The sequence below is a fragment of the Phodopus roborovskii genome, unplaced genomic scaffold, assembly GCF_943737965.1.
Source record: "Phodopus roborovskii unplaced genomic scaffold, PHOROB, whole genome shotgun sequence".
NCBI lineage: Eukaryota > Metazoa > Chordata > Mammalia > Rodentia > Cricetidae > Phodopus > Phodopus roborovskii.
Genome location: NW_026126585.1, coordinates 11887825 through 11913316, shown reverse-complemented (window position 1 = coordinate 11913316; position 25492 = coordinate 11887825). Strand labels below are relative to the sequence as shown.

The window sequence follows — 25492 nt, the reverse complement described above, 5'->3', positions numbered from 1 at the left end:
GTCAGACCCATCAGATAGCAGACAATACTGCTTAGGACTCCAAGGTGAGAAACTCCCAGGTAGGCAAACTAGTAATAGTTATTGGTTTGGTTAGCTAACTAGTTAGTTGGTCATATCTATTACATGCATATACAACAGCAGTTACATGCTGCTGTAGACACTGGGGAATGGGAGACATAAATTATTTCCTAAGGGACATTGTCTCTCTGTGTGTATGTGTGTGCGTGTGCGTATGCGTGTGTGTGTGTGTGTGTGTGTGTAGGCCAGACTGTAACCTCAGGCATCACTTTTTGAGATAGTGCCTTTCACTGAACCTGGAGTTCATTAGTTTTTTTATATTAACTTTTCAGCAAGCCCTTGGGATCCATTCCAGATAAGGAATTGACAATGATTAGTGAACAGTGAGTTTCAGAGGGGTTACTTACTTACAGGAGCACGTGTTGACTAAAGGCAGTGGTATCATTGAAAAGCTCACCCAAGTCTGGGTGACAAGTCACAAAGGCTGCATCCCTATACAACTTACAGGCAGTTCCACTGAGGAAAGCCACCTCTTCTAAGCAACTGTTACTGCTTATGTAACATTTGAGAAGGGACCTTGTGAGTCTTGTAAGTTTCAGGAGTTTCCTGAGACCTGTGAGTTTTGTTGACTTCCTATGACTTATAAGTGTCCTTTACTTTCTGAGGATTAATGAGCCTCCCTCCAGGAGGAAATATTTTAATGTAGAGGAAATAACTACACAACTATTCGTGTTCTTTTTCTTACAGAGCCTGCGTCATCTTGGGGGTGATCTTTCTTCTGTCATCCATATGCATAGTGGTCAAAGCCATCCATGACCTTTCAACAAGGCTGCTCCCTGAAGTGGTAAGTTCCTTCTTTCCTAACGTTCTTGTCTGGAGTTCCTCTTTGATTCTCACACAGGTCTGCTGCAGTGGGTGGGTAAGGGGAGGCCATTTTAGGGGCCAGGAAAACTCACTGTGGGGACACAAACGACACATCGTGGTGACATTCTGGGTCAGATGAGACTCCACATAGTTTAGCTGGTGCTGCCTTCTGTGTCCTCCGGCCTTTTCTTTTGACTAGTTTTAAAGCAGGATTTCTTTCTTTCATAAAAAAAAAAAAAAAAAAAAAAAAAAAAAAAAAAAGGCTTGTTTTTGTGCAGCTGTGATCCAGTCTGTTGTCTGAATTCATCTAATGATTGCTATAACAAGAAATATTTCTTTTTTTCTCTTGCACATCAATGCAGTATGTAGATCTATTTCCATGGGTTTCCTAGCATGACTGGTGTCTAGATATATAAATTAGAAGACACAATTTCTGACTGAGATTTTTTTCTCACTGTTTTGTTCTTCTCTGATCTTTGTTTTACCTCTTCCCCCCACCCCATCCTCTCTGGATATTTGTAGCTTTCTGTTAGGCAGCCTTACTACAAGGTAACTGGTTTGGTTACTAGGTGATGAAGATGCTGCCTTTATAATTTTTCACATTTGGGTTCATGGCAATGCAAACAAAAAACATTGGCTCATAGGATTTGTTTGGATTTCAGCTTGACCACAACACACCATTTTATGTAGGTCAGAATTGTTAGGGAGACTGTGCATTAATCTTTTGGATATTGTATTGCATCTGTGCTTATGTAATACTTATGTAACTTAGGGGGCATAATCCTGTGAGTGGTGTGACCTTTGTGAGTCTTGTAAACTTCAGGAGCTTCCTGAGACTTGTGAGTTTTGTTGATTTCCTGCACTTTGTAAGTTCCTTTTATTTCCGAGTCTTAAAGAGACTTGCTCCAGGAGGGAATGTTTCTGTTTGGAGAAACTATATCTATGTAACTGTTCGTGGTCTGTTTCTTATAGATCCTGTGTCATCTTGAGGTTAATCTTCCTCCTACTTTGTGTGTGTGTGTGTGTGTGTGTGTGTGTGTGTGTGTGTGTGAGAGAGAGAGAGAGAGTTAATGAAAACTTAAAGGGGTAGTCTACTACATTTAGTAGAGGCATCCAAGTGGCTGCTTGTTGTTTCTTACCTCTCTTTAAGCCATTTCTTTCACAGCCCATCAGCACTTTAACTGTTGTTTAATAACCACTTCCATGCTTGGGCCTCTCCTCTCCTGAGGACTGAGTTCTCTCCCACGATCTGCTCAGCTGCCACAGGGCTTAGACCTACCTATCCTCTCCCCCATCCATCTTTATGTCACATGACCCATTCTGCTAGAATCTGCTTCACACAGAAGGCACCAAGCGTGGTTGTGTACGTTACACTTCAGGTGTACCACGTTGCATCTTTCAGAGGACATTAAGACACCCGAGCTTGAGGCAATATTACTAGGCAGGACTTCTTAGCACTGTGTCAACTGACACATTCACTTGTTAAGATATTAAAGATTAATTTCCAGCAGGGGTAATGGCATGGGATGGATGACTTTGCCCACGGGCCTCTGTCGAAATGCTCCTTGTTTCTCTCTCTCCATAATGGAAGCACTTTTAGCTGTGGGCAGTCATTCACTACCCCATGGGGCAGATGCTGTTAGGTGAGGTGTCGAAGCTCAGCGATTTCAATCCTGCCTCCCTCTGCCGGCGTCTAATGACCTGGCCCACATCAGGCTTAAAGGGTGAAGGGCTACATGGTTACACCCAAGATGGGCCCTGTCCTTGGACAACCCAAGGCTACTGTGATGAGACTGAAAGAATTATAAATTGTAGCACTCTGTGAATATCCTGCATATGGCTGATTTTATTTTTTTAAGCTGTTTGGCATCATGAAGGGGTAACGAAGAAGGAGTGTCTGAGCTGCAAAGCAAAGGCTGCTGTCTGCCTGAGCAGCAAACAAGGCCACTTAACACTACCGGGGCATAGTAAATTATTTATTTTAATGCTTATGGGGGTGGGGCATGCATGAGGATGTGCACGTCGTGTGTGGCGGTCTGAGGAAAATCTCGAGTGTTATCCTCAGGAATGCTGTCCCTGTCCTTAGAAGCAAGGTCCCTTACCATCCCTACAGCTCACCACTTTGGTTAAAATGGTGACCACTGAGCCTCAGGGTTCCACCTGCCTCTGTTTCCCCAGGGCTGCGATTACCAGCGTATGCCACCAGGCCCGGCTTTTTGTTGTGTTCTGGGGATTGAACTCATGTCCTCACGCTTGCCCGGAATGCACTTTCCCAGCTGAGCCATCTCCCCAGCCCATTTCTTTCTTAAATTAGTAATTAGTAACAGATTTCCTCATGTTGTACACACACACACACACACACACACACACACACACACACACACAGTTTTGGTTGCTAACCCAATACTCCTGCATTCACAACCCATTTGTAACCTTTTACCCCTTGCATTTCACATCATGGGTGCTCTCTTACTAGCCCCAACCTTCCCCTTAGGATGTCCTTCCACTGACCTCTCGTGCTCCCCTTTCTACTCTCTGACAGCCACACACACCCATCCCCACATCACATACATGTAGAAAAAGTACATCAGGCTCTGCCTATGACAGAGAGAGTGGACATGAAGTGTTTGCCCTCTTCAGCCTAGGTTATCTCACTTAATTTTTTTCCAGTTCCCTCTGTCTTCCTGCACGTTTCATTCTTAATGGCGAAATAAAATCCCACCGTGTACACGGACCACGTTTTCATTAGCTACTTGTCTGTTGATGGACATTTAGGGCTGGCTCCATTTCCTGACTGTTGTGAAAAGAGCCGGGATGGACGGTGAGCCTGCATCTCTGTAGTCGGATGTAGACTCCATTGGGTACGCGCCTCAGACTTTTCAGTCAAGTGTGCTGGCTCCTTTGCTCTGTACCAGGGAAGTTTCTAGAAGCCAGCCAGCAGTGATCGGGCTCCCACTTCCTGCCCTGCTGTGACTCAGGATGAGTGTTGATACACAATGCTTCGTGCAAATTGGATTTGTCAGCTCAAATGCCCAGAGAAATCAGGCCTGGGCACGAAAGAGAGAAGTTGGCTAGGTTTATGGTACCCAGAGAGGATGTGCCTGCTTCAAAGCTCCAGTTGCTGTGCTGGAGAAAAGAGGAGAAATCTCTGCTGACACAAAACAAGCAGGACCTGGGCAGACAGCTTTGTGAGTAAAGTGCTTGCTGGGCAAGCACAAGGAACTGAGCTCTGTCCTTAGGATCACTGGAAAGCCAGACAACTGTAAGGCCCAGCATTGAGGACAGAAGACAGGACACCCCGGGGCTCTCTGGGTAGCTGCACTGGTGAGTTCTGGGTTCAGTGAGAGACGCTGACTAGACAAGATAAGGGGGAGATTGAAAAGGAAGATACCTGATGTCAGTCTCTGACATACGCACCTGTATGTGTGGAGTATCTGCACACAGACACATACGTATAACACACACCTGCACAATGCATATATGTATAACACACACATACCTGCTCACAGACACATAGGTATAATACACACACCTGCTCACAGACACATATGTATAACACACACACAGACCTGCATAATACACATATGTATAACACACACCTGCACAATGCATATATGTATAACACACATAACTGCTCACAGACACATATGTATAACACACACACCTGCACAATACACATATTATAATACACACATACCTGCATACAGACACATATGTATAACACACACGTGCATAATACATATGTTTAACACATACCTGCATAACACACACATGTATAACACAACACCTGCACACAGACACATGTGTATAACACACCACACACACACACACACACAGACACACACCACATGAAGGAACTAATGAAATTGAAAGCCTGGTTTGAGTGAGTGGATAGTTTCACATAGGACAAGGGAAGTCAGCTCCATTCAGGGACTTTGCTACTTCTTGTAGGGTCTGGATCAAACCAGGGATCGTGCTCCCAGGGACAGTGCTCTTCAGGGCTTCAAGCTGCGTTCCCACAGCTCATTTCTGCATGTACAGGAAAAAGGCCTGGGGGCTGTGTGTGACTCCCAGGGTAACACATGCCTAGTATGAAAGCTGGGATTTGAGCCCCAGCACCATACAAATACATAACCCCAGCACTGGAGACTTAGAGGTCGGAGGATCGGGAGTTCAAGGTCATCCTTGGCTACATAGTGAGTTTAAGCCCAGACTGGGATACTAAGATACATGAGACTTTGTCTTGTGGTGGTGGGGGGGGGAGCCAAAATCAAAACCAGCTGTTTTCTCTCAATTCAGCTGTGCAATTCTCAGAGCAAAACTTAGTATAAGAATGGGTCAGTGTGTGTGTGTGTGTGTGTGTGAGTGTGTATGTGTGTGTGTGTATGTGTGTGTGTGTACATATGTATGTGAGGGTATGTATGCCTGTAAGACTAGAGGAAGACATCGTGTATCCTCTATTGCTCTCCATGTTATCTCTCGAGACTGGGTCTCTCTCCCTGAACTTGGGGCTCGCTGTTTTTCATCTAGGCTGCTGGCTAGCAAGCCCTAGGGGTCTTCTCGTCTCCACCTCCCCTCCCCTAAATGGCTCTGGTTCTAGGTTATAACTGGCTTTGTTTGTAGATTCTGTGATCTGAATTCAGGTCCTCATATCCACTGAGACATCTCCCCAGCCCGCAATGGGTCTGTTTTCAACTAGAAATCTGTGTCGACCCATCGGTGAAATCAGCTGGCTCTGAACCTCCAGGGTGTCACCAAAGCCCCTGGGGGTTTGTCTGGAAGAGGAGCTGAGCCACCTGGTGAGCCCCTGACCCCCGGAGCAGGCTGGTGGGGGTTGTGTGGCCAGGCTGCTGGAGTAAAGAGCATAAGCCCCCACCCCCTACCCCTTCCACCACACCTTTGGTCAATGAGCAGATTCTGGAAGAGAATTCTCTACAACTCTGCAGTGTCCTGATTCTAGAAGCCAGACAGGAGTGGGCTGTGCTATGACATAAGGCGACATTTGATGCCAACAGCTTGCTATTTACTTATTTACAGCACAGAAACAGCCTCTAGTGATGGGGATGTGGTTCAGTTGGTGGAGCGCTGGCCCTGTCTGGGTTCCATCCCCAGCACTGTCTTGAGCTAGGGATGGTAGCACACTCCTATAGTCCCAGAACTTGGGAGGAGGAGACAGGAGGATCCCAAGTTCAAGGTCGTCCTCAGTTACACGGTGAGTCTGAGGGCAGCATGGGCTATATGAGATCTTTCTCTAAAACAAGCAAATGAATAAACAAAAATAATGAAAATAACTTTTGAACAAAAAAAAAAAGAGCATCTTCAAGAAATCTGGGCCTCTGATTACCTCACCCACTGCATGTTATTTAAGTTTTTATTTCTTTTCTTTTTGAGACAGGGTTTCTCTGTAGCTTTTGAGCCTGTCCTGGAACTCGCTCTGTAGACCAGGCTGGTTTCGAACTCACAGAGATCCACTTGTCTCCACCTCCTGAGTGCTGGGATTAAAGGCGTGCGCCCCCAGGGCCCTTGCTAAGCTGGATTGTTTTATTCTTTTCTTTCTTTGCTCTTTTTATTTTGACTGTGGGTTGAGTCTAAAGAACCACATCCTGTTTTTTTGTAGGGACACGGGCTCTGAAAGCTGAAGTCTAAGGCTGTAGGTGGCTGGTGGCAGAGTCTGGATTTGAGCCCTGGGCATTTCTGCAGGGCTGCTCCCAGCAACTGGTGCCATGGGCTTGAGTCTTTGCTGCCCCCTGGTTTTGAAGGCTGAGGTAGCCCTCTGTAATGACTCATCCCTTTCTTCCTCTGCTCCTCCTTTCCCCTTTCAATGTAAACTCGCCCTTCCCCATCGCTTCCTTTCCTGCCTGCCACCCGCTCTAGTGTTGACTTGTACAGTGGCAACACCCCTGCCTTTACCTCCCTTTACCTCCCGTCAGCCTGCCCCAGCCAGTGGCTTCTCTTGGGTGTGACTTTAGAGCGGTGGTCCTCACTTCCTAAGGCTGGGCCCTAAAGTGAGTTTCCTTGCTTCTTCATAAGTGAATTTTTGCTGCTGTTAGGAATCATATTGTAAATATCTGTGTTTTCTGGTAGTTTTAGATGATCCCTGTGGGAGGGTCATTTGACCCCGGAAGGGGTCACGGCCCACAGGTTGAGAGCTGCTGGTGTAGAGACAGGAGGAATTTGGTAGAGGAAATGAGAGAGAATGGCTGTGTCTGAAGGAAACATCAGGAACACAGGGCTAACAGTGTTTTCCTGGCCTTGCTGTCCACTAAGGGTCTCTTCTGGGGAGTGTATTTCTAAAGGTTCCTCATGTTCCCAGTGAGCTCTCTGAGGTGAGGTAAAGATGTGAGGGAGGAGATTCCAGCTGTAAACTGAAGTTCCCAGAAGGGAAAAATGCTTCAGCCCATGAAGATTCTTCAAGGATGATTGACTGACTACGCCATTGGGCTGAGTTGGAATGTTACCAGCCTGAAGCGCAATCAGCTGCAGCTGTTTTTTAGCCTCCTTCAGCAGCTGCCGCCTGCTCTGTACCTGATCTAACAACACCTTAAGACTGGAATGTGAAATCTGGAAGGACATAGTAACTTGACCACTTGCCTCCACCAACTCCAAAGCAAGAATGTCATTATGTAGCGTCTGAGATGATCCTTACTGAGACTTGCCCAATTGCTTCCTTTATTCTGTTACTGTAAAATCTCTGGACAGTAAAGACTCCTGCCGTGTAAGCCTGACAACCCCAGTTCTATTCCTGGAACCTACATAAAAGTGGACAGGGAGAACTGACTCAGCAAAGTCATCCTCTGACCTCCACAAGTACACTGTAGTGTACACACACACACATACACACACACACACACAACATACACACATACAACATACAACACACACATACAACACACACTATATACACATATGTAAACATACACATACACACAAACACACCACACACACAAACATATACACACGAACACATACAACACACAAAGCACACTTACAACACACACAATATACGCATACATAAACACACACATGCACACAACACACCACACACAAACATGCACCACACATACACACACACACACACACAATCACATGAAACTGTTAGCAACTACAGCATGAAATCTGAGTTAACCACAATCAGTTTTCCTACGTCATTCTTTTTTGGCTGCAGAACAAACTGTCTGTTATTCCCTTTGAGGTAAGAGTTGTTTTTGCATGGATCTATTCCTGCCTCTTCCTTAATGGGAGAACCTAGGGCAGGCTGTTTGATCTTTTTCTTTGTAAAACTTTGTTAAACACGGAAGCCCTTCAGACATGCTGTTGAGTGGCTGCTCCTGGCTGGAAAAGAGACTTCTAGGGAAGATTGTAGGCCTATTCATATTTTTGGTGTAGGGGGGTCAGACTGTGTGGAATGTTCCAGAAATGCCTTCAGAGACGCTCCTTTGGCTCAGGTTGAATAACACCACAGGCACTTTCTGGCTTGTAGCCTGTGATTTGTGGATCCTCCATCAACGCCAGAGGTTCATATTCCAACATGATATGCTATCCAACATAACTCCTAATTAAAATAGGAAACTGAGCTGACTAATATTCAAAAAACAAAACAAGAAGCTGACTCAGTTGGTAAAGTGCTCACCTTATATGAGGACCTGAGTTCAACCTCTGGAACCCACATTTAGAAAACCAGATGTGGTGGCATACATTTGTCATCTCAGGGCTGGGGAGGTAGAGATGGGTATGACCCAGGGCTTGCTGGACAGACAGCCTAGCCTACTGGAGAGCTCCAGGCCGGTGAGGGATGCTGTCTCAAAGCAGGAGGATGGCTGGGCTGGAGAGATGGTTGTGATAAACAATGCTGATTTGGCAACTGTGTGCACTGGAGTTGGCGTTTCGGCACCCACATAACAGGTATGTTTGCAAAGCAAATGCTTGTACACCAGCTCTGAGGGGACTAGAGACGAGAGGTCCTTCATTGGAGCTTGCGGGCTTCCGGCCTAGCTAAGACATGAACCCAAGTTAGGGAGAGACCCTCCCTCAGAGCACAGGTGGAGAGTTACAGAGGATATCAGATGCCCTTCTGGCCTTTACATGCAAGGACAGGCCTGTGTACCTGTAGCAGGGTCCTGAGGAATATTAGACATTGACCTCTGACCTCCATCCACATGCTTGCACACACATGTAGAAGAATAAGAACACACAGTCACAGAATATGTCAACGCTGATCAAAATGTGTACTTGAAACCCAGAGACTGTGCTTAGCCACAAAGGACCTCCCTCCCCTTGCGAGGCCAGCCAGGAATCCCACTGGCATCTACATAGGATCAAGGAGTTGCTATGAAGGCAGGTTTTGCTCTCCCAAGTGTGACCCAGGCACTCTGCTGACAGTACTGTTTGTTTATCTGCACTATAAATATAGTGTAAGAAGACAATGGATTTGATTAGACAGGAAAGCTGAACAGGGAGCTCATTATAGCAGCAGTCGCCAGAGGAACTGTGGCAGAGACACATGGGGACTTCGTGGCACATCCCCTGAAGGACCCTGGTAGCCTGGGCCCCCGAGTGTTCATCTCCATCAGCTCCTGAAGTGTGGGCAGGTAGACCTCCCGGTCTCTGACAAGACCCAGGTGTTAACCGTCAATTCTGGGTTCCTGGGAAATGACTCAGGAGTCTCCAATTGGTCTTCTTTGTTTTTAATCAGTTTGATGTATCTGTTAGCAGCCTCCATGTTGCTTTATTCTATTATAATAGGTGTCTTTGTGCTTTCTTCCTCAAAAGCAGGGTTTTTTAGCTTGATGTCTCTTTAGACCTCCGAGGCACTTCTGAAGTGGGTGGAGGCATTGGACCTGCCGCCATCTTACAACAAAGACCCATTCTCAGCTAAAGGGAGGAAAACATCCACTCTAGACTGTGATAGGAACCATGTGCAGCCTCCGAGGCAGTGAGTGGACCCATGTTTTCTGACAGCTGATCAAAGGCTCTCCCTAAAGACAGAAGGAGGACTTTTGAAAAGCCAGCCTCCGGCCAAGAGCTTCCCAAAATGGCTCTGTGAGAAACGCAGTCCAGAGACCCCAGTCCCACATAAGAGTCAGGGTTGGGACATTTCTGCACTGGGGACAGTGGTTTAGCCAGTGGTGAGACTCACACTGAATACTTGCTTCATTTCTTAAGCTCACACTAACATGCCCTGTTCATACAGTACACACAGTATGTCCTAATACTGCAGAGCGGTGGGAAGTGCGTTCTTGTGGAAATGAGAGCCTTTGTTAGGGATTTCTTATGCTCTGTCCTTGTATCATGTGGAAGTCTGTTTTCTTTGAATATTCAGCCTGTGGCCAAAATGAATATTTGCTCTGGGATATAGTTTTTGGGACACTGGGCTGCAGGAGACCCTCTGCACCAACCACCCCCCCCCCGTGTGTGTGTGTGTGTGTGTGTGTGTGTGTGTGTGTGTGTGTGTGTGTTAGAGGACAGAACTGCTAGGAGCTGTGGCCTTCACAGTCTACCTCAGTGAAGGCAGCTGTGGCCCGAGTTCTGCCTGCCACCAGCTGGCTGTCTTTACCAACTCTTTCTTCATCAGCAGTTCTCAAATACTGCTAGCCCCAGTCTAGGTGTATTTGTGTGACACTCAGGTAGCCCAGGCTGGCCTTGAACTTGCGTAGACAAGGATGACAACTCTCCTCTACTTCCCAAATGATGAGATTACAGGCATGTGCCCACCAGGTGTGGTCGATGCATTTCTGAACGCAGGACTTTTGTCCGGCAAGCACTCTCTTAACCGAGCTACATGTCCAGCCAGGTTTCAACTTATCACCACGTGCCCCAAACATCCCGTCTTCATGCTGATGTGTGCAGTAACTATTAGCACACTGCGGTAGAATTCTGGGGCTCTTTTGGTTGTTATTGGTGGCGGTTTATTTCCCATGTCTTGGAGTTTACACAAAGAGAGAGAGAAGCAGAGAGTGAACTAGGCCTATGAGAACTTAGACTTGCTGTCTCCCCAGGAAGAACTGAGTGTTTGTTGACTGCACAAATTCAGGTGTGTCCAAGGCTGGCCTGGGTTAGGCCAGGAGACTGCGGTCAGGAAGATCTTGCCTTTCAGGGAATCAGGAAGGTTGCCTGTGAGCCTTAGTGGGCTCTTCAGTGTCCTCGAAGAAGCACAATAGACTGGTAAAGAAGGGTGTGTCTCAGGCTGCTCCCCACATTCAAGGCATCGACTGACCCTTGGTGGATATGAGTATGTTTGCGGATAGCTAAATGAGCTGTATGTACATTCATTTTTCCTTTTGAGTCTCAGCTATTAGCATTTACCCAGTTTTTATTTACGAGTACATGTATGTGTCTGTGTGAACATATGTCTCGTGAGCACAGTCCTGAAGAGGGTGTTGGATCCCCTGGAGCTGGAGCTACAAGTGGCTGTGAGCCATTCAGTGTGTGTGTGCTCAGGCCTGGGCCATCCAGCCAGATCCACCTAATAACGTTTAATTCTTTTCCAATGACAAGAGCATGTCTTTTCTAATGACATGTTCGCATGTGGGAGGAGCTGACGGAGGTCATTTGCACAGAGGCATGCTTTGTGTCTTCTGCCTTTCTTCTTCTGGGTCTCCTAGTTATGTGGTGCTTTTAGGTGTGAGGGACAGTCCTGATTCCTGACGGTAACTCTCAGGTGACCAGCTCATGGAGCAGGCCGAGAGCGTGAAGGTGTGGTGGTCCAGTGGCCTGGGCCTTTCCATGAAATCTTCTGCTAGCTGTGGTGTGGAAAGAATTGTGCACATGGGGCTCCAGTGACTCCACTACAATTGGTTAAAGGCCCTAAAAACCGAGTCCCCGTCTCCCTGAGGAGAAAGGAGGTCATCCCGGCTATGAACATCAGTGTCTTCTCTGACCACCCGGCTGCTCAGCCTTGTGGGTCTCTGACAGCAGACTTACATAGTCATCTCAGCTGATGCCTCACAATAGATATTTGCTCTTTCCTGCCTTTCTCATGTTGTACTCTGACTGAGACATCCAGAATTACTATCCTGAATTATTCTCTTTAAATGTTGCAGGTAAGAGTTGGGGAGTGTCTCACTATGTAGTACAGGGTGGCCTGGAATTTATAATTCTTCTGCTTCAAACTTTCAATGCTGAGATTGTGGGCATGGACCACGATAGGCTTATTTCTCATTTTTTTTTTATCCAAGTTACACACACACACACACACACCTTAAGTAGCCAATTGTTTTACAAGGCTCATTATTGAAAAAAAAAAAACTAACCTCTTTCCTATAGGCAACCATTTATAATTTTTATAAGTTTCTATATCTCTTTCCTACTAGTTTTTTTATTATCAGAGTATACTTTAAAATATTAATTGTATGTCAATATAATTGGTTATCTTTCTAACTCACTCTAAAAACTCCCTCACAAGTAAGTCTAGAGGTGTGTCTCCCAGATGATTCCAGATCCCATCAAATCGACTATCAAGATTAACTGTCTCAGGTTATGTGATGCCATGTGTTTAGGAACCCCAGAGGAGCCTCTTCCTTTAAATGCTCATGATCCTCAGGGGAGGAGGGTGTGGCCAGGTAGTCACCAGGGAAGGAAATCATGAACCCAACCAGGTAGTCCATCTTTGCATCCATGGCAATGCCCAGGGATTGAAGTACTTGGTCCCAGAGATGCACATCCCCTCATACGAGAAAGCAGCAATGTGTCTGATGCCTCATTTAGCAGAAGCCAGGATGCACCAGGGAGTATCAGCCCAGCCTGTCAGAATGCTCTACTGGGCCCTGGGACAATCGCAGCACCTTCACTGACAAGCTTGTGCCTTCCTCCCAGGCTTCCTAAGATCCTCACATCCATCTCAGTTCCATGGATCCCAGGAAGCTGGCACCCACTCACCTCACTATTCCTGGTGGGCCTCACCTGTCAGTCTGTCCAGGGAATGTCATTGCTGGGGTGGCCCAGTCTGTCTCAAGCCCCTAGTTACCCCTAGTGTCCCCTATTTATTTACCCACTGATCCGAGCGCCAGTGTTCAACATCCTGGCTTCCGAATGGTCTGATGCTAACTTGCAAATCTCCGAGCCTTCAAAGGACAACAGAGGGTAATTTGTCCATATGATTTAATCACCAGGGAAAAGTGAGGCTTGTGCTTGGTGCAGTTTCCCCACATCTGAGGGGGCGGGGGAGGGTGGTGACGAAAAGTTCTGAAGACGAGAGTGACCGTTTTAATTTCACCTGGGGCCATAAATCGATTCTTATGCATTATTCAGCAGGCTCTAGCGGTGCCCTGGTGGCACTCTGACACATAACAGTGTCAGAACGGTTTGAAATCTGTCCTCATTAGGAAGGCAAAGGACGCCTTTTGTGCAGGCATAAGCAAGCGAGCCTCCAGAGACCTCTCTTGCCACCTCATCTCCTACGAACGGGAAAGCGTGGGTCAGCTGGGGAAGGGTGGGTTGGCTTTGCAGACCCGGCCTCTGTCTGATGTTAGTGGTAACAGTCCATTGTGTCCTGGCGTTGCAACTGTTACTGTCCCCTCCTATAAAGAATAAGCCCCACATAGGAGGTGACAACCGGCAGATGCTATTGAAAATTTTTCATTTTGGTGCACCGTTTTCCTATGAGCATTGGCATGCATGCAAACGTTCTGAGGTGAAGGTGTCCGGGGAAAGAAGTGGGAGGGCAGAGAGACTCAGTAACACGATGATAGTAGCTGCTGCAGGCAGGGGTCGTGTCCTGCTGCCCACGGGACACCTGTGCCCCGGGATAGCTATGAACTGGCCCAACACAAAACTTGGAACCGCGTAGATGACAAAATAGTGTTGAATGTCAAAAGGTTGGCCATCCTTGACGATGCATGAAAACATACGAATGAAGATGAGAATCACGGAGAGGATGTAATCAGACATCCTTACTTTGTGTCGATGGGTGGGATACTGGGTGAGTGGCCTGGGGAGAGAGGGTGGGGTTCCATGTTATACATCAGCTTGGAAGAAGCAGGGTTGTTCTGGACCGACTTTCTAAGAGCCTGATGGGGCCAGTGAGGCCAAGCCCTCACTTCTTTCTGACCTTTGCTCCTGGTCTCTTAAATAAGAGGACAGTGTTAGAGCCTGGGAGGGTCAATCTTGACCAGGACTGTGAGGGAGACTCCAGACGGGGTCTCTCACCCATTACACTAGGCTGTTTGGCCCATGAGTCCCAGGGAACCACCTGTCTTCTCCTTGGCTCTGGGATTATGAGTGAATACCCTAATGCCCAGTTTTTTTGTGGGTTCTGGGGTGGAAAACAGGTCCTCCTGCTTGTAAGGGGGCACAGTCCAGACTGAGCTACCATCCAGTTGCTTCCGGCAACTAGAACCTGCCAAGTCCATGAATTCCTCTGCCAGCTGTTTGTTCTGCCAAGTTAAGGTGTTGCTTTTCACACTTGGGGACCAATGAAGCTAGAAAATTAGAGTCTGCCCATTATTAGCTCTTCGCAAAGACACCCCACTCACATGGACTGATCTACAGCCACTGTCACATGCCATCTGGAACGCAAGAGACATTTGATGGCAGATGAGGTGGCTTCTTGTAAGGTGTCCTTTAGCGTGGGTCAGGTACTGTCCTAGTTTGATTCCTGTTGCTTTGGTAAAACACTATGGCCAAAAGTAACTTAGGGGAGTAAAGGGTCTATTGGCTTATCCTTCTGGGTTACGCCGCAGTCCACCATTGAGGGAGGTCAAAGGAGGAACTTGAGCAGGAACCATGGAAGAAAGCTCTCTTGGCCATGTTGCTTCTCTCTCTCTCTCTCTCTCTCTCTCTCTCTCTCTCTCTCTCTCTCTCTCTCTCTCTCCCTGTCTCCCTCTACACACACACACACACACACACACACACACACACACAAATACTCACCTATCTGACCTGGGAAATTTCTCAGTTAGGGTTAGGTGCCCCTGTGAAAGGCTCATTCTTCAACCCCAAAGGGGTCATGACCCACAAGTTGAGAACCATTGATCTAGAATCTCACTGGAGACAAGCTGTCAGGCATACCTGAGGGGTTATTTAGATTCTGTTACCCTCCATGCGGAGTCTCATGATTGGACCCCTCTCTCTGTGGCAGACTGTTGATGGGCCCAATCTGGGGCAGGTGGCCACAGCTCCTGAGAGTGTTGTGTGGGTCCTTACTGAGGAGCCTTAGCCTGTGACCAAATGTCCTAGGTGGCTTACCAACAATGGAAATTCACTACTCACGCTTCTGGGGGTAGAAATCCAAAGATCAGGTTACTGGGCAAAAGCTTTGGTGTCTCATGAGGCTCTGCTTCGTGTGTGTGTGTGTGTGTGTGTGTGTGTGTGTGTGTGTGTGAAGACCAGAGTTGTTACTTCTCAGGAGCCATCTGCCGTGTCTTCTGAGACAGGGTCTCTCACTGGTTTGGGCCTGTTAATTAGGTTGGTCTGACTGACCTGTGAGTCCCAGCTCTGGGATTGCACCACACCTGGCTTGTTTTACGTTGGTTCTGGAGATCAAACTCAGACCCTCACCAACTGAGACATCTCCCCCACCCCTGGATGCTTCAGATTCACGAAGAGTCTGACTACGTGCAGGGGTTCAGTTCCTCCATCCAATGTCCCCATGTGAGTAGCTCACAGCCTGTCCATCCCCACGACGGGGCCATAACACTACCGACAAAGCAATGGATTCCGATTTTCTTCCTGAACCTACCCTCAAATGCCATACTATATCAATTACACCTCCCCAGTGTCCAGCTGCTGACAGGTTCCAGATGTACCTTTGCTTAGAGACCTTGACACGCGTGGAATGAAGGTCACATACTGGTGTTTTCTAAGCTGTATTTAGTTTGGGATTGCTTGATAGTCTTCGCATTAAAGGGAGTGAGTCACAATGCAAGCACAGTCCCATCCCCTCACAGGACATGTGGCATTATGTTAACCTCGGATTACTTGGCTAGGCAGAGTCCGGTGGGTTTAAACCCTCCAACGTTACCATTTTCCCATTTCCTTAGTTTGTAAATACATTTTAAATTTAGTGTGTGTACTCTTGCCACACACGGCGGGGGGTGGGGCACAGACAACGTGGGCAATCGGTTTTCTCCTGCCATCACTTGGGTCCCAGGGAGTGAGCTCATGTCAGCAGGCCTGGCAGCAAGCATCTTCGCCCACCCAGCCATCTCAGCTGCCTCAGTTTACCCCTTCCTGTGTTGGCTCTGTTAGTTTTGAGGCTCTGAATCTGGCCGGGTTCAAGGGGAGCTGATGATCTTGGGGAAAGTGGTCTTCCTAGAAGAAAGAGTAGACAAGAACTAGTGAGCACATACTGTCAGAGATGCTTCTGTCAATGGTGGGCGTTTATTTTTTTGGGGGGGGTGGGTGCGTGCTTTAACATTGGACAAAAGCCCCAAGTCCAGAGAGGTGGTTTTAAAAAAAAAGATTTAGCTTAGTTTTCAGCTTGGCAAGCCAAGCCCTCCCCTTTGTCCCTGTGTCTGTCACTAGGGTAGTGACTTTATTAATAAAATGCTTAAGGAAGATCCTATTCCTCTCTGGATATCTGCGCCCATGTTGGATTTCTGCTGGCAGTTGCATTTTAATCTGGGAGAACCTGGAGGCTGTGTCTCAGGGGAGCAGCGTGGGAGCTCAAAGGGGACCTCAGGGGGCCCTGATGTCAGGAGAAGACAAGATGCTCACCTTGCATGTGACTCACCCATTTGCTTGCAAACGGTAATGCAGCACGTACAGGAAATGCTAACAGCACCTCAACAGTGGACTATTTTTAGGCACCATTTTTTCCCACCTTGAAGACTATCTTTGGAATCTCAATTGTGTGAATGAAAAGAAAAAAAAAAAAAAAACCCATAGGGTTTTAAGTATCTCTGGACAGAAATGATCCTGTGGCTAAACCAGGATCTGTGAGAAAGGGTTTAGTGACGACGTGGCCCCCAAATTCGCAATGGCCTGCTTTGTGAGTTATCTGGAGTAAACTGCTTAGACATCATTCTTGGTATTATGACCAAACCTGTTGACAATCAATGATTGCTATGTGTTTTAGCGGAATAGCAAGAAGGGAGGGAGTATACAATGGCTTTGCACATATTAGTCTGGCTCCTTTTCTCCCCCTTTTAGTATTTAAATTTGAAACGATCTTGCTTTACATGTCAATCCCAGTTCCCTCCCCCCTCCCCTTACCCCACCCCGTATCTGCTCCCCAGGGAGGGGGAGGCCTTCCATGGGGGATCTTCAAAGTCTGTCATATCATTTGGAGCAGGGCCTAGGCCCTCCCCAATGTGTCTAGGCTGAGAGAGTATCCCTGTATGTGGAATGGGCTTCCAAAATCCATTCATATACTAGGGATAAATACTGATCCATTACCAGAGGCCCCACAGACTGCCCAGGCCTCCTAAATGATACCCACATTCAGGAGGCCTGGGTGGTCCTATGCTGGTTTCCCAGCTATCAGTCTGGGGTCCATGAGCTCCCCTTTGTTCAGGTCAGCTGACTCTGTGGGTTTCTCCAGCCTGGTCTTGACCCCTTTGCTCATCACTCCTTCCTTTCTGCAACTGGATTCCAGGAGTTCAGCTCAGTGTTTAGCTGTAGGTGCTTCATCAGCTACTGGATGAAGGCTCTAGGATGGCATATAAGGTAGTCATCAATCTCATTATCAGGGAAGGGTATTTAAGGTAGCCTCTCCACTATTGCTTAGTTGGGGTCGTCCTTGTAGATCTCTGCACATTTCCCTACTGCCAGATCTCTCTTTAAACCTACAATGGCTCCCTCTATTATGGTATTTCTTTTCTGGCTCTCCTCTATTCTGTCCCTGACTCAATCTTCCTGCTCCCTCATGTCCTCCCCCCCTTTCTCCTAACTCCCTCTCACCGCCCCCCCCCCAATTTGCTCAGGAGATCTCTTTTTAATAATCTTTTCTCAACTCAGGCACACAGGTGACTAGCTGCATTATAGTGCCACCTGGTGCCAGCATGTCTGCCCAGTTCCTTGTGCTCTGCACAAGGCTGGTGGTGAAGACGATTGCTCCAGCAAGGGATGACATGTCAAAACCTGGAATGCTCTCTTCTAGGATGACTTCCTGTTCAGTGTGTCCATTTTAAGCGGGATCCTTTGCAGCGTCCTGGCTGTGTTGAAGTTTATGCTGGGGAAGGTCCTGACAAGCAGAGCTCTCATCACAGACGGTGAGTGGTGCAGGTGTACCTTGGCTGATGGCTGAGCGCTGAGCCCGGGAAGGTGCTGCCCGGATGCTGGTAGATGCTGGTCTTGCAAGTGAACTCAACTGCAAGGGTTTATCACCAGCCCTATTCCCCAAACTGCTTACTTCATGGTTCATGGAGCTTTCACACCAAAGCAGGTAATAACACAAAACAGCAGAAGTGACTGGCTTTCTTTTGGCTTCCTGAGATAGGGTTTTGTATGTAGCTCAGGCTGGCCTTGGGCTTTCCTTTTTCCTATCTTAGCCTCCTATGCATTGGGGTTACAGGCGTGTGCCACTGTACTGGGCCTTTTATTTTATTGGAGAAAGAAATAGTTAGGGACATACCCCAGCTTACAGAGTGCTTGCCTAGCATGCGCAAGGCTTGGGGTTTGAGCCTCATCTGGGTGTAGTGGTGCATACCTGCCATCCCAACATTAGAGATGTGGATGCGGGGGGAACCGTAAGTTCAAGGTTACCCTTGGTTTCTTAGTAAGTTCAAGGCCAGCACAGCCTACATGAAAGCCTGCCTGACTCAAAAATCGGAACAAAACACCAGTTGAACTGAGTCTTTCTTTGAGGGACATAGCTGTGGCCCAGGTTCTCAGAGCAGAAGAAAGCAGAGCCTGGTGGGGCCTTGGTCTCTCGAAGCCACGGGTTCGGGGCCTTCCTCATCTGTGCTTCATCACCTGGTGCCTGGGGGAGGTCACAGAGCAGTCCCAACAGCCCACTGGGCTCCTAGGACGAGGACACCATAGGCAGCCCCATGGTCATTTCCAAGGTGACATAGCAGCCCCCAGCCCCCACTGGCTTGCAGAGGCCTGGTGTCTGTACCCCCTCTGCTGTCCCCACCTCCGCTGTGATGAAGGCTGAAGGCTGAAGCCTGAGTGTGGACACGGGGTCAGAGCCATCCCCCAGACCTGCCCATGACCATGAAGACACCCCCCCATGGCTGTGATGAAACATCCTGGCAGAACAGGGGAGACGGAGTTCATTTGGCTTGTACTTCCAGGTCACAGTCTATCGTTTCAGGGAGGTCGAGTTTGAGGGAGTTCATCGCATCACATCTGCAGTCAAGGGCAGAGAGAATGGATGGGCGCACACTCGTTAGGGACAGCTAGCTCCTCCACTCTTCCACAGCCCAGTGCCCAGGCCCAGGGAATGGTGCCACCCCCTTCAGGCATTAATCCCACAACAGTTAAGTCAATAGAGACGATTTTCCACAAACCCACAGGCTAACCTGACGCAGACAATCCGTAATTGAGACTCTATCGCCCCTTGAACAGCGTCATAGAGCATGGCCTCATCTCCCTGGACTGACGGGCCCTGCACAGTGTGGATGGTTTCCCATTAACCTCAGAGCCTGCCATACTCAGATCTGCGCTTAGGATTCACCGAACTCCCAACCTCTCACTATTATACTTAGTATCTTGCTGTGCGCATGCATTTAGAGACCAAAGGACAGTCATGGTCATTGTTCCTTAGTTACTGCCTTCCCTAATTTGTGAGACAGGATCTCTCACCTAGTAGACCAGACTGGCTGGCTAGTGGGCCCCAGGAATTCACCTCCCCAGAGCTGGGCTAACACATGCAGGCCACTATGCCCGGCTTTTTGTTTTGCTTTGTTTTACATGGATTCTGGGGAATAGGACTCTGGTCCTCATTTACTGAGCCATCCCCTCTGCTCCCTCTGAGTTTAGTTTCCTGCCCACACGACTGTTCACACCTGAGCAAATGTGTCCATCGTGTTCAAACTGGGGAGGAGAACTAAAAGTCAGTAGGTGGAGTGAGTGTTTGTTCTCCAGCAGATGGATGCTGGAGGAAAGGGAGTTTCTGCCGAAGGAAAGGGGCTCTGGAAGTTGGCAGGGGCAGATCCCAGAGAATGGGGGTCAAGGGTAGAAGAGTGGATATTTTATCAAATATTTAGATAGTTAGGAGACATGACTAATGTGTTCTGAGGGGCCCTCTGGGTGTCTTGGCTGGGGAACAGAGGAAGGGAGTGGGGAGACAGAGACAAGGAGGTGGCCGCAAGGGATGGCTAGAGAGGATGACTCGCTATGAATAATGGGAGTAGGTCCCTCTCCTAGGAGTGGGTGTGTCAGGCCAAAGGCGCTGTAGTAATTATAGCCATCTCCTCATTGCACAGTCTGGGATCTGAGCTCTGGTTGTTCATTGTCAGACTTCAGGAGCTACCTGCCACCCTTTCCTCTCTTTTTGCAAGGAGGGTGGGGTCAGGGTTGAGGAGCCCTGGCGATGGTTATTGTGGGGGGGTCTGTTTGTCATTGATGAGAAGACAAATGCACAGCTCCGTTCTGCTACCCTCGGTAGCCTGAGGAGTTCCCTTAGACTTTTAGAGACTTGGATTCCGGCTACTTGGAATTTCTGGCTTTGACACCGGAAAGAATTTCAGAGCTAGCTGGTGTAGTAAAGTGGATTTGCTGGGCTTGATGTAGGCTTCATGGAGGTGCTCAGAGGACAGTAGACACAGCCACACGAGAAGGGCACTTCTCAGGGGCGAATACGGGAAGTAAGATGTGCCCCAGGGTGGGTGTGAACTCCTCAAGGGGCGGTAAGTAATTAGCTGTCATAGCGTTAGCCATGTAGACCCTCTGGTGTCTCAAGTTCCATCTCAAAGGTTGCTAAGCACCCTCCCCCATTCTCTCTCTCTCTCTGTCTCTTTGGAGATGCTTTGGATGGGACTATATCTTGATAAGGTGAAACTAGGAGTCATGAGTTGACACAAGTTTGGTACATGTCCTTTCTCCAAAAAAATGGGATTTCTGGTGAGATTCCCAGAAAATTCCAGACTTGTGGCTAAGAAGGGAGAAAAGCCTTATGCAGCTGTTAATTACCAAGATATTCTTACCTCTCTGCTGGTGAGAGGCCTTAGCTATCTATATGCACAGGGGTGAGGTGGGGGAGGTTGGGGGGTGAGGGGAGTGGGTTCTCTTTCTCCTCATGCCCACCCCCCCCCACACACACAGCTAAATTTTCCCTGTGTTTCTATCTTGCCTCAATTTGATGCATGCCCTGCGGCTGTTCCTCTGGTTGAGGCAGAGCCAAGAATCTTTTCTCCCAAAAGAGACAGGAAGCCATATTCTATAGGCTGGACAGCCTCTGACTTGTTCCCATGATATTGATACATCCTGGACTGGAGCCCAATGGTTGAGCTCCACTGGCTCAGTCAGCCAGAACGGTGTGTGTGTGTGTGTGTGTGTGTGTGTGTGTGTGTGTGTGTGGTGTGTTTACAGCCAAGAAAGCAGGCCTTCAGGGAAAGGAGACAGCAGCTGGTGGGACCATGAGGAATCAGCAGGCATCTTTCTTCATGCGGCCTAGTGGGTCTTGGCCTGGCTGGTTTGTTGTGGTAGATATTCGGTAAGCGTGCAAACGTGCCCTCAGGATGGTGGCGCACACTGTAATCCAGCACTTGGGAGGAGTGTAAAAGGATGATAAGTTCCAAGTGGTTCTTGGTGAGTATGAGGCCAACCTGGGCTCCAAGAGTAAAACAGCCCTGAGCACAAGTGAGTAATAAAAGACAGCTGGGGAAGTTTTGAGTAAGGCTTGGCAGTCTGGAGGAATCAGAACCCTCTGACAAGAGGGGGCAGATGTCTCATTCCCTTCCAACTTGGAAATACCCAGAACCTCTATGAAAATCCTTACCAGACTGCTCTGCACGGAATTAATGATCACACAGATTGATTAATTGCACAGAGTACAATCTAGTCCCTAAAGTCATGCTGGTAGTTCCTCCAGTCAACATGGCCCCAATTATTCTGTGCTGTCAAGCCAGCCACAGGATTTATTCTGTAGAATGTTCTGAAGTTAGAAGTGAGGGCACAAACCTGGGTCTGATGAGTGACGGCCAGAGACTGGTGTGTGTGTGTGTGTGTGTGTGTGTGTGTGTGTGTGTGTGTGTGTGGTCAGGGGCAGGGATAGGCTAGGCAGCCAAGCTAGTTTCAGATTCACACACCCACACCCACACCCACACACAGTGGGGCCGTGTCTGTGAAAGAAGCCAATAGGACTAAGGCTATGTCATTACAATCGAGGTTACCTTCTGGAAGCCTTAAGCTAAGGAGTTAATTCACCTCAGCTGCTCATAGATAGGGGCTGGCTTCAGACAGCTGTCCGTGGTGCTGACTGGTGAGGGCTGGCTCAGTGGAACTATGCTGACATCTAGTGGCTTTCTGGGGAACTTCTGCTCCTCACCTCCTGTGGTGTGCCCCGCCCCAGGGCGTGGGGAATAGCTAAGGTCACGCCTCACACCCTCCTTTCCTCTGCAGTTATTTACTAATCACAGCAGCAGCAACATCAGCACCCCGTCCTGGGATTCGGGAGACAGCAAGGGAATGGACAAAATTTCTGTCCCCCAGCTTAGTTTTTCTAGTGGAGGATGGTAAAATAAAAATGGTAGAAATACCATGCTGAGCAGGAAAGAGCTGTGAGGAGGATGAGGAGGCAGGTAGGGCAGTGCATAGAGGCAGGTGGGCACCGAGTCTCCTGCTGGGAGGGAAGGCCCAAACAAGCAGGGCTTCTGGTAAACTCAAGGGCTCCACGGAGGAGGTGGGGTGGTCGGCAGTGGTGTGTGTGTGTGTGTGTCAAGATTTGGGGTGTGACTAGAAATACGTGTTTTTCTGATTTATAGTTTCTAAAATCTGCCCTCCATGTGTACACACACACACACACACACGTACACATGTGTGAGTGCTTGTGTGTGCCAGGGCATGCCTGAAGAGGTCAGAGGACAACATTAGGTGTTGGCCCTCACCTCTCACCGTGTTCGGAGCAGTGTCTCCGGTTTGCCACTGGCCAGTGAGCTCCCTGGATTCGTTGGTTGTCTCCATCTTCCATCTTGCTGCAGGAATGCTGACATCACAGACTCCCGGAGCAATGCCACCATGTCTATCTTGACATCGGTGTAGAGGATGCACCATCAGAGCCATTTCCGCAGCCCATGGAAACAAGCCTTTAAACTGTTTTATTCAGACAACCTGCAGTCTGAGAGGGCAGTGATTCACAGCCTAGAGATGTGCCTTCCATCTATCTCATCTCCAGCAGGCAAACTACAGAGGGAAAGAAAGCACAGGAGCCAGGCATTCCGTTCAGTCTTGCCCCTTGGGTCCTGTTTTGAGCCTTAAAACCCTTCAGAACCAGCTGTTTGTCAACAAACAAACAAACCATTAGCATTGCGTATGCGCAGATTCCTTCTTAGAATGGAGCCTGTTCATCTGTGGTCTATAGACTTGATAGTATAGACTGTGAAATATCCATTTCAGATCAGTGTGTGGTCTCTCTTCTCTTGCAGGGTTCAACTCCCTTGTTGGGGGAGTGATGGGGTTCTCCATCCTCCTCAGTGCGGAAGTGTTCAAGCACAACGCCAGAGTCTGGTACCTGGACGGCAGCATCGGTGTCCTGATCGGCCTCACCATCTTTGCCTATGGGGTCAAGTACGGCTCTGTTTTTATCTCTGATCACCCAGGGGCCAGGGGTGCTATGAAACCTCGCTCCCACCTTTCTCCAGATAGGAAATGAGAGCCATATTTGCTTTTCCTGGGGAAATGTGAACGTCTCTTCTCCCCAAACAGGGCACCAAAGCTGGACCAAAGCAATGGTCATGCCCATGTGTAGCTTGGTGCATGTTATTAGGCTTATTTACAAGGACCTGGATGAGGAGCTGCTTATAGGCATGTAGGTTTTGCAGTTGACTTTCTGTTGCTGTGATAAACACCACAACCAAAAGCAACTTGGGGAGGAAAGTGTTAATTTAATCTTACACTTCTATGTCAGAGTCCTTCAATGAGGGCAGTCAGGACAGGAACTCAAACAGAAACCTGGAGGCAGGAGCTGGAGCAGAGGTCATGGAGGGTGCTGCTTACTGGCTTGCTCCTCATGGCTTGCTCAGCCTGCTTTCATATGGAACCCAAGCCAACCAGCCCTGGATGGATGACATGCCTACAATGGGCCGGGCCATCCCATATTAATCATTAGTCGAGAAAATACTCTGACACACCTACCCACACCTCAACCTGAGGGAGGAATTTTCTTAATCAGTCCCCCTCTTCGTGGATGACCCTCGCTTGTGTCAAGTTGACACACAAAATCAAAAACAAAAACACAACACTACACAACCAACCAGCACAATGGGTGACCATCGAAATGCCTTATCCCAGTGTAGAGAGAACTTCCGCATAGCTGCATATATGGAATAGCCTGCAGTTAACCTTCCCAGTCTCTGTACTGTAATCCGTGTGTGCACGCACGCACACACGCACATGCGCGCACGCGCACACACACACACTATGGAAGAAGCTGAGGCAGATTTATATGCAGCTGGGAGGGAGGTGTGAGGCAGGGTAGTACCTGTGTGTGCTATCTCAGGTGAGTCTGATGACCCATCCCTGCCCCGTCCTTTTCTGGGGGAATGTCAATAGGCCAGCTCTCAAGGGCCACCTGTGGGTCATTGTAGCTGCCGTGACTAAGAAGGTGGTGGGTGTCATGCTCAGATGATAATGCTGCACAGAACTTATTCAAGAGTTTGGAAAAAGCCTGTGTGGGGTACAGCCTTCCTTATGGGATGACCGTCTACAGTCAAATCGGGAGGTCTAGGAAGAGATAAGGCTTTTACACTTCAGACACTCATTTCCTTCTCCCTTGTTCTTTTTAATCCACTAATCGCCCCTTTTCCTTCCTCTATACTGTGGGTTTAAAATTATTACTATTATTACAGTCAATGTTGTTGTTGTTAAGACAGGATGTCAGGTAGTCCTGGCTGGCCTCAAACTCACTATGTAGCCAAGGATGACCTTGAACTTCTGATCTTCCTGCCTTCGTCTCCAGAATGCAATAATGGGTTCTTCCTGATGACCAGGTGAGTTTCACCTGGGCATCTTCCCGTCACCTGATGCCCACGTGTACTGCTGGGACCCAGGAGGCCAAGCAGAGGCTTTACAACAGGGCCCACTCCTAGGGCTGGTGAAATGGATGGCTCAGTGGATAAAGGTGCTTACAGCCAAGCCCTATGACCTGGGTTCAATCCTCAGTACCCATACGGTTGAAGGCAGGAGAGAAATGACCTCCACAGTTGCCCCCGTGGTGTGTGTGCAAACACACACACACACACACACACACACACTAAATAAATAAAATGTAAAAAAAAAAAAAAATTAAAATGGATCTACTCCATGCAAAGGGCCACATTGGAAGGAAGCAAAGCTGTCTTAGCATGGGGTTCACTTACTGAAGAAGTAGCCTAATGGCAGTCCCTGGATATGGTCTGTAGGCTGGACTTGTCCTTGAGAGAATCATTGCTGCTAGGTGTTACATTTTAAAAAATTAAGTGCTTCCTGGCTCCCACTAGGATAGTGTCCTTAACCCCAGAGACAGTTGCAAGTGTTGGCAAGGACAGTGAGCCTCAGGCATGGCTGCTGGGAACGCACAAAGTGCGTTGGG

At 48.3% G+C, this 25492-nt stretch overlaps 1 protein-coding gene across 2 annotated transcripts in view; it reads left to right on the top strand.

Annotated features, from left to right (window-relative positions):
• The window catches only part of Tmem163 (transmembrane protein 163), a 154069-nt gene that overhangs the window by 126964 nt on the left and 1613 nt on the right, over window positions 1-25492 (top strand). For both annotated transcript variants that reach the window (XM_051204071.1, XM_051204070.1), the window contains 3 exons: window positions 766-862; window positions 17918-18029; window positions 23349-23490. In XM_051204071.1, coding sequence (XP_051060028.1) covers window positions 766-862; window positions 17918-18029; window positions 23349-23490 — 351 coding nt within the window. The remainder of the gene's footprint in view (window positions 1-765; window positions 863-17917; window positions 18030-23348; window positions 23491-25492) is intronic.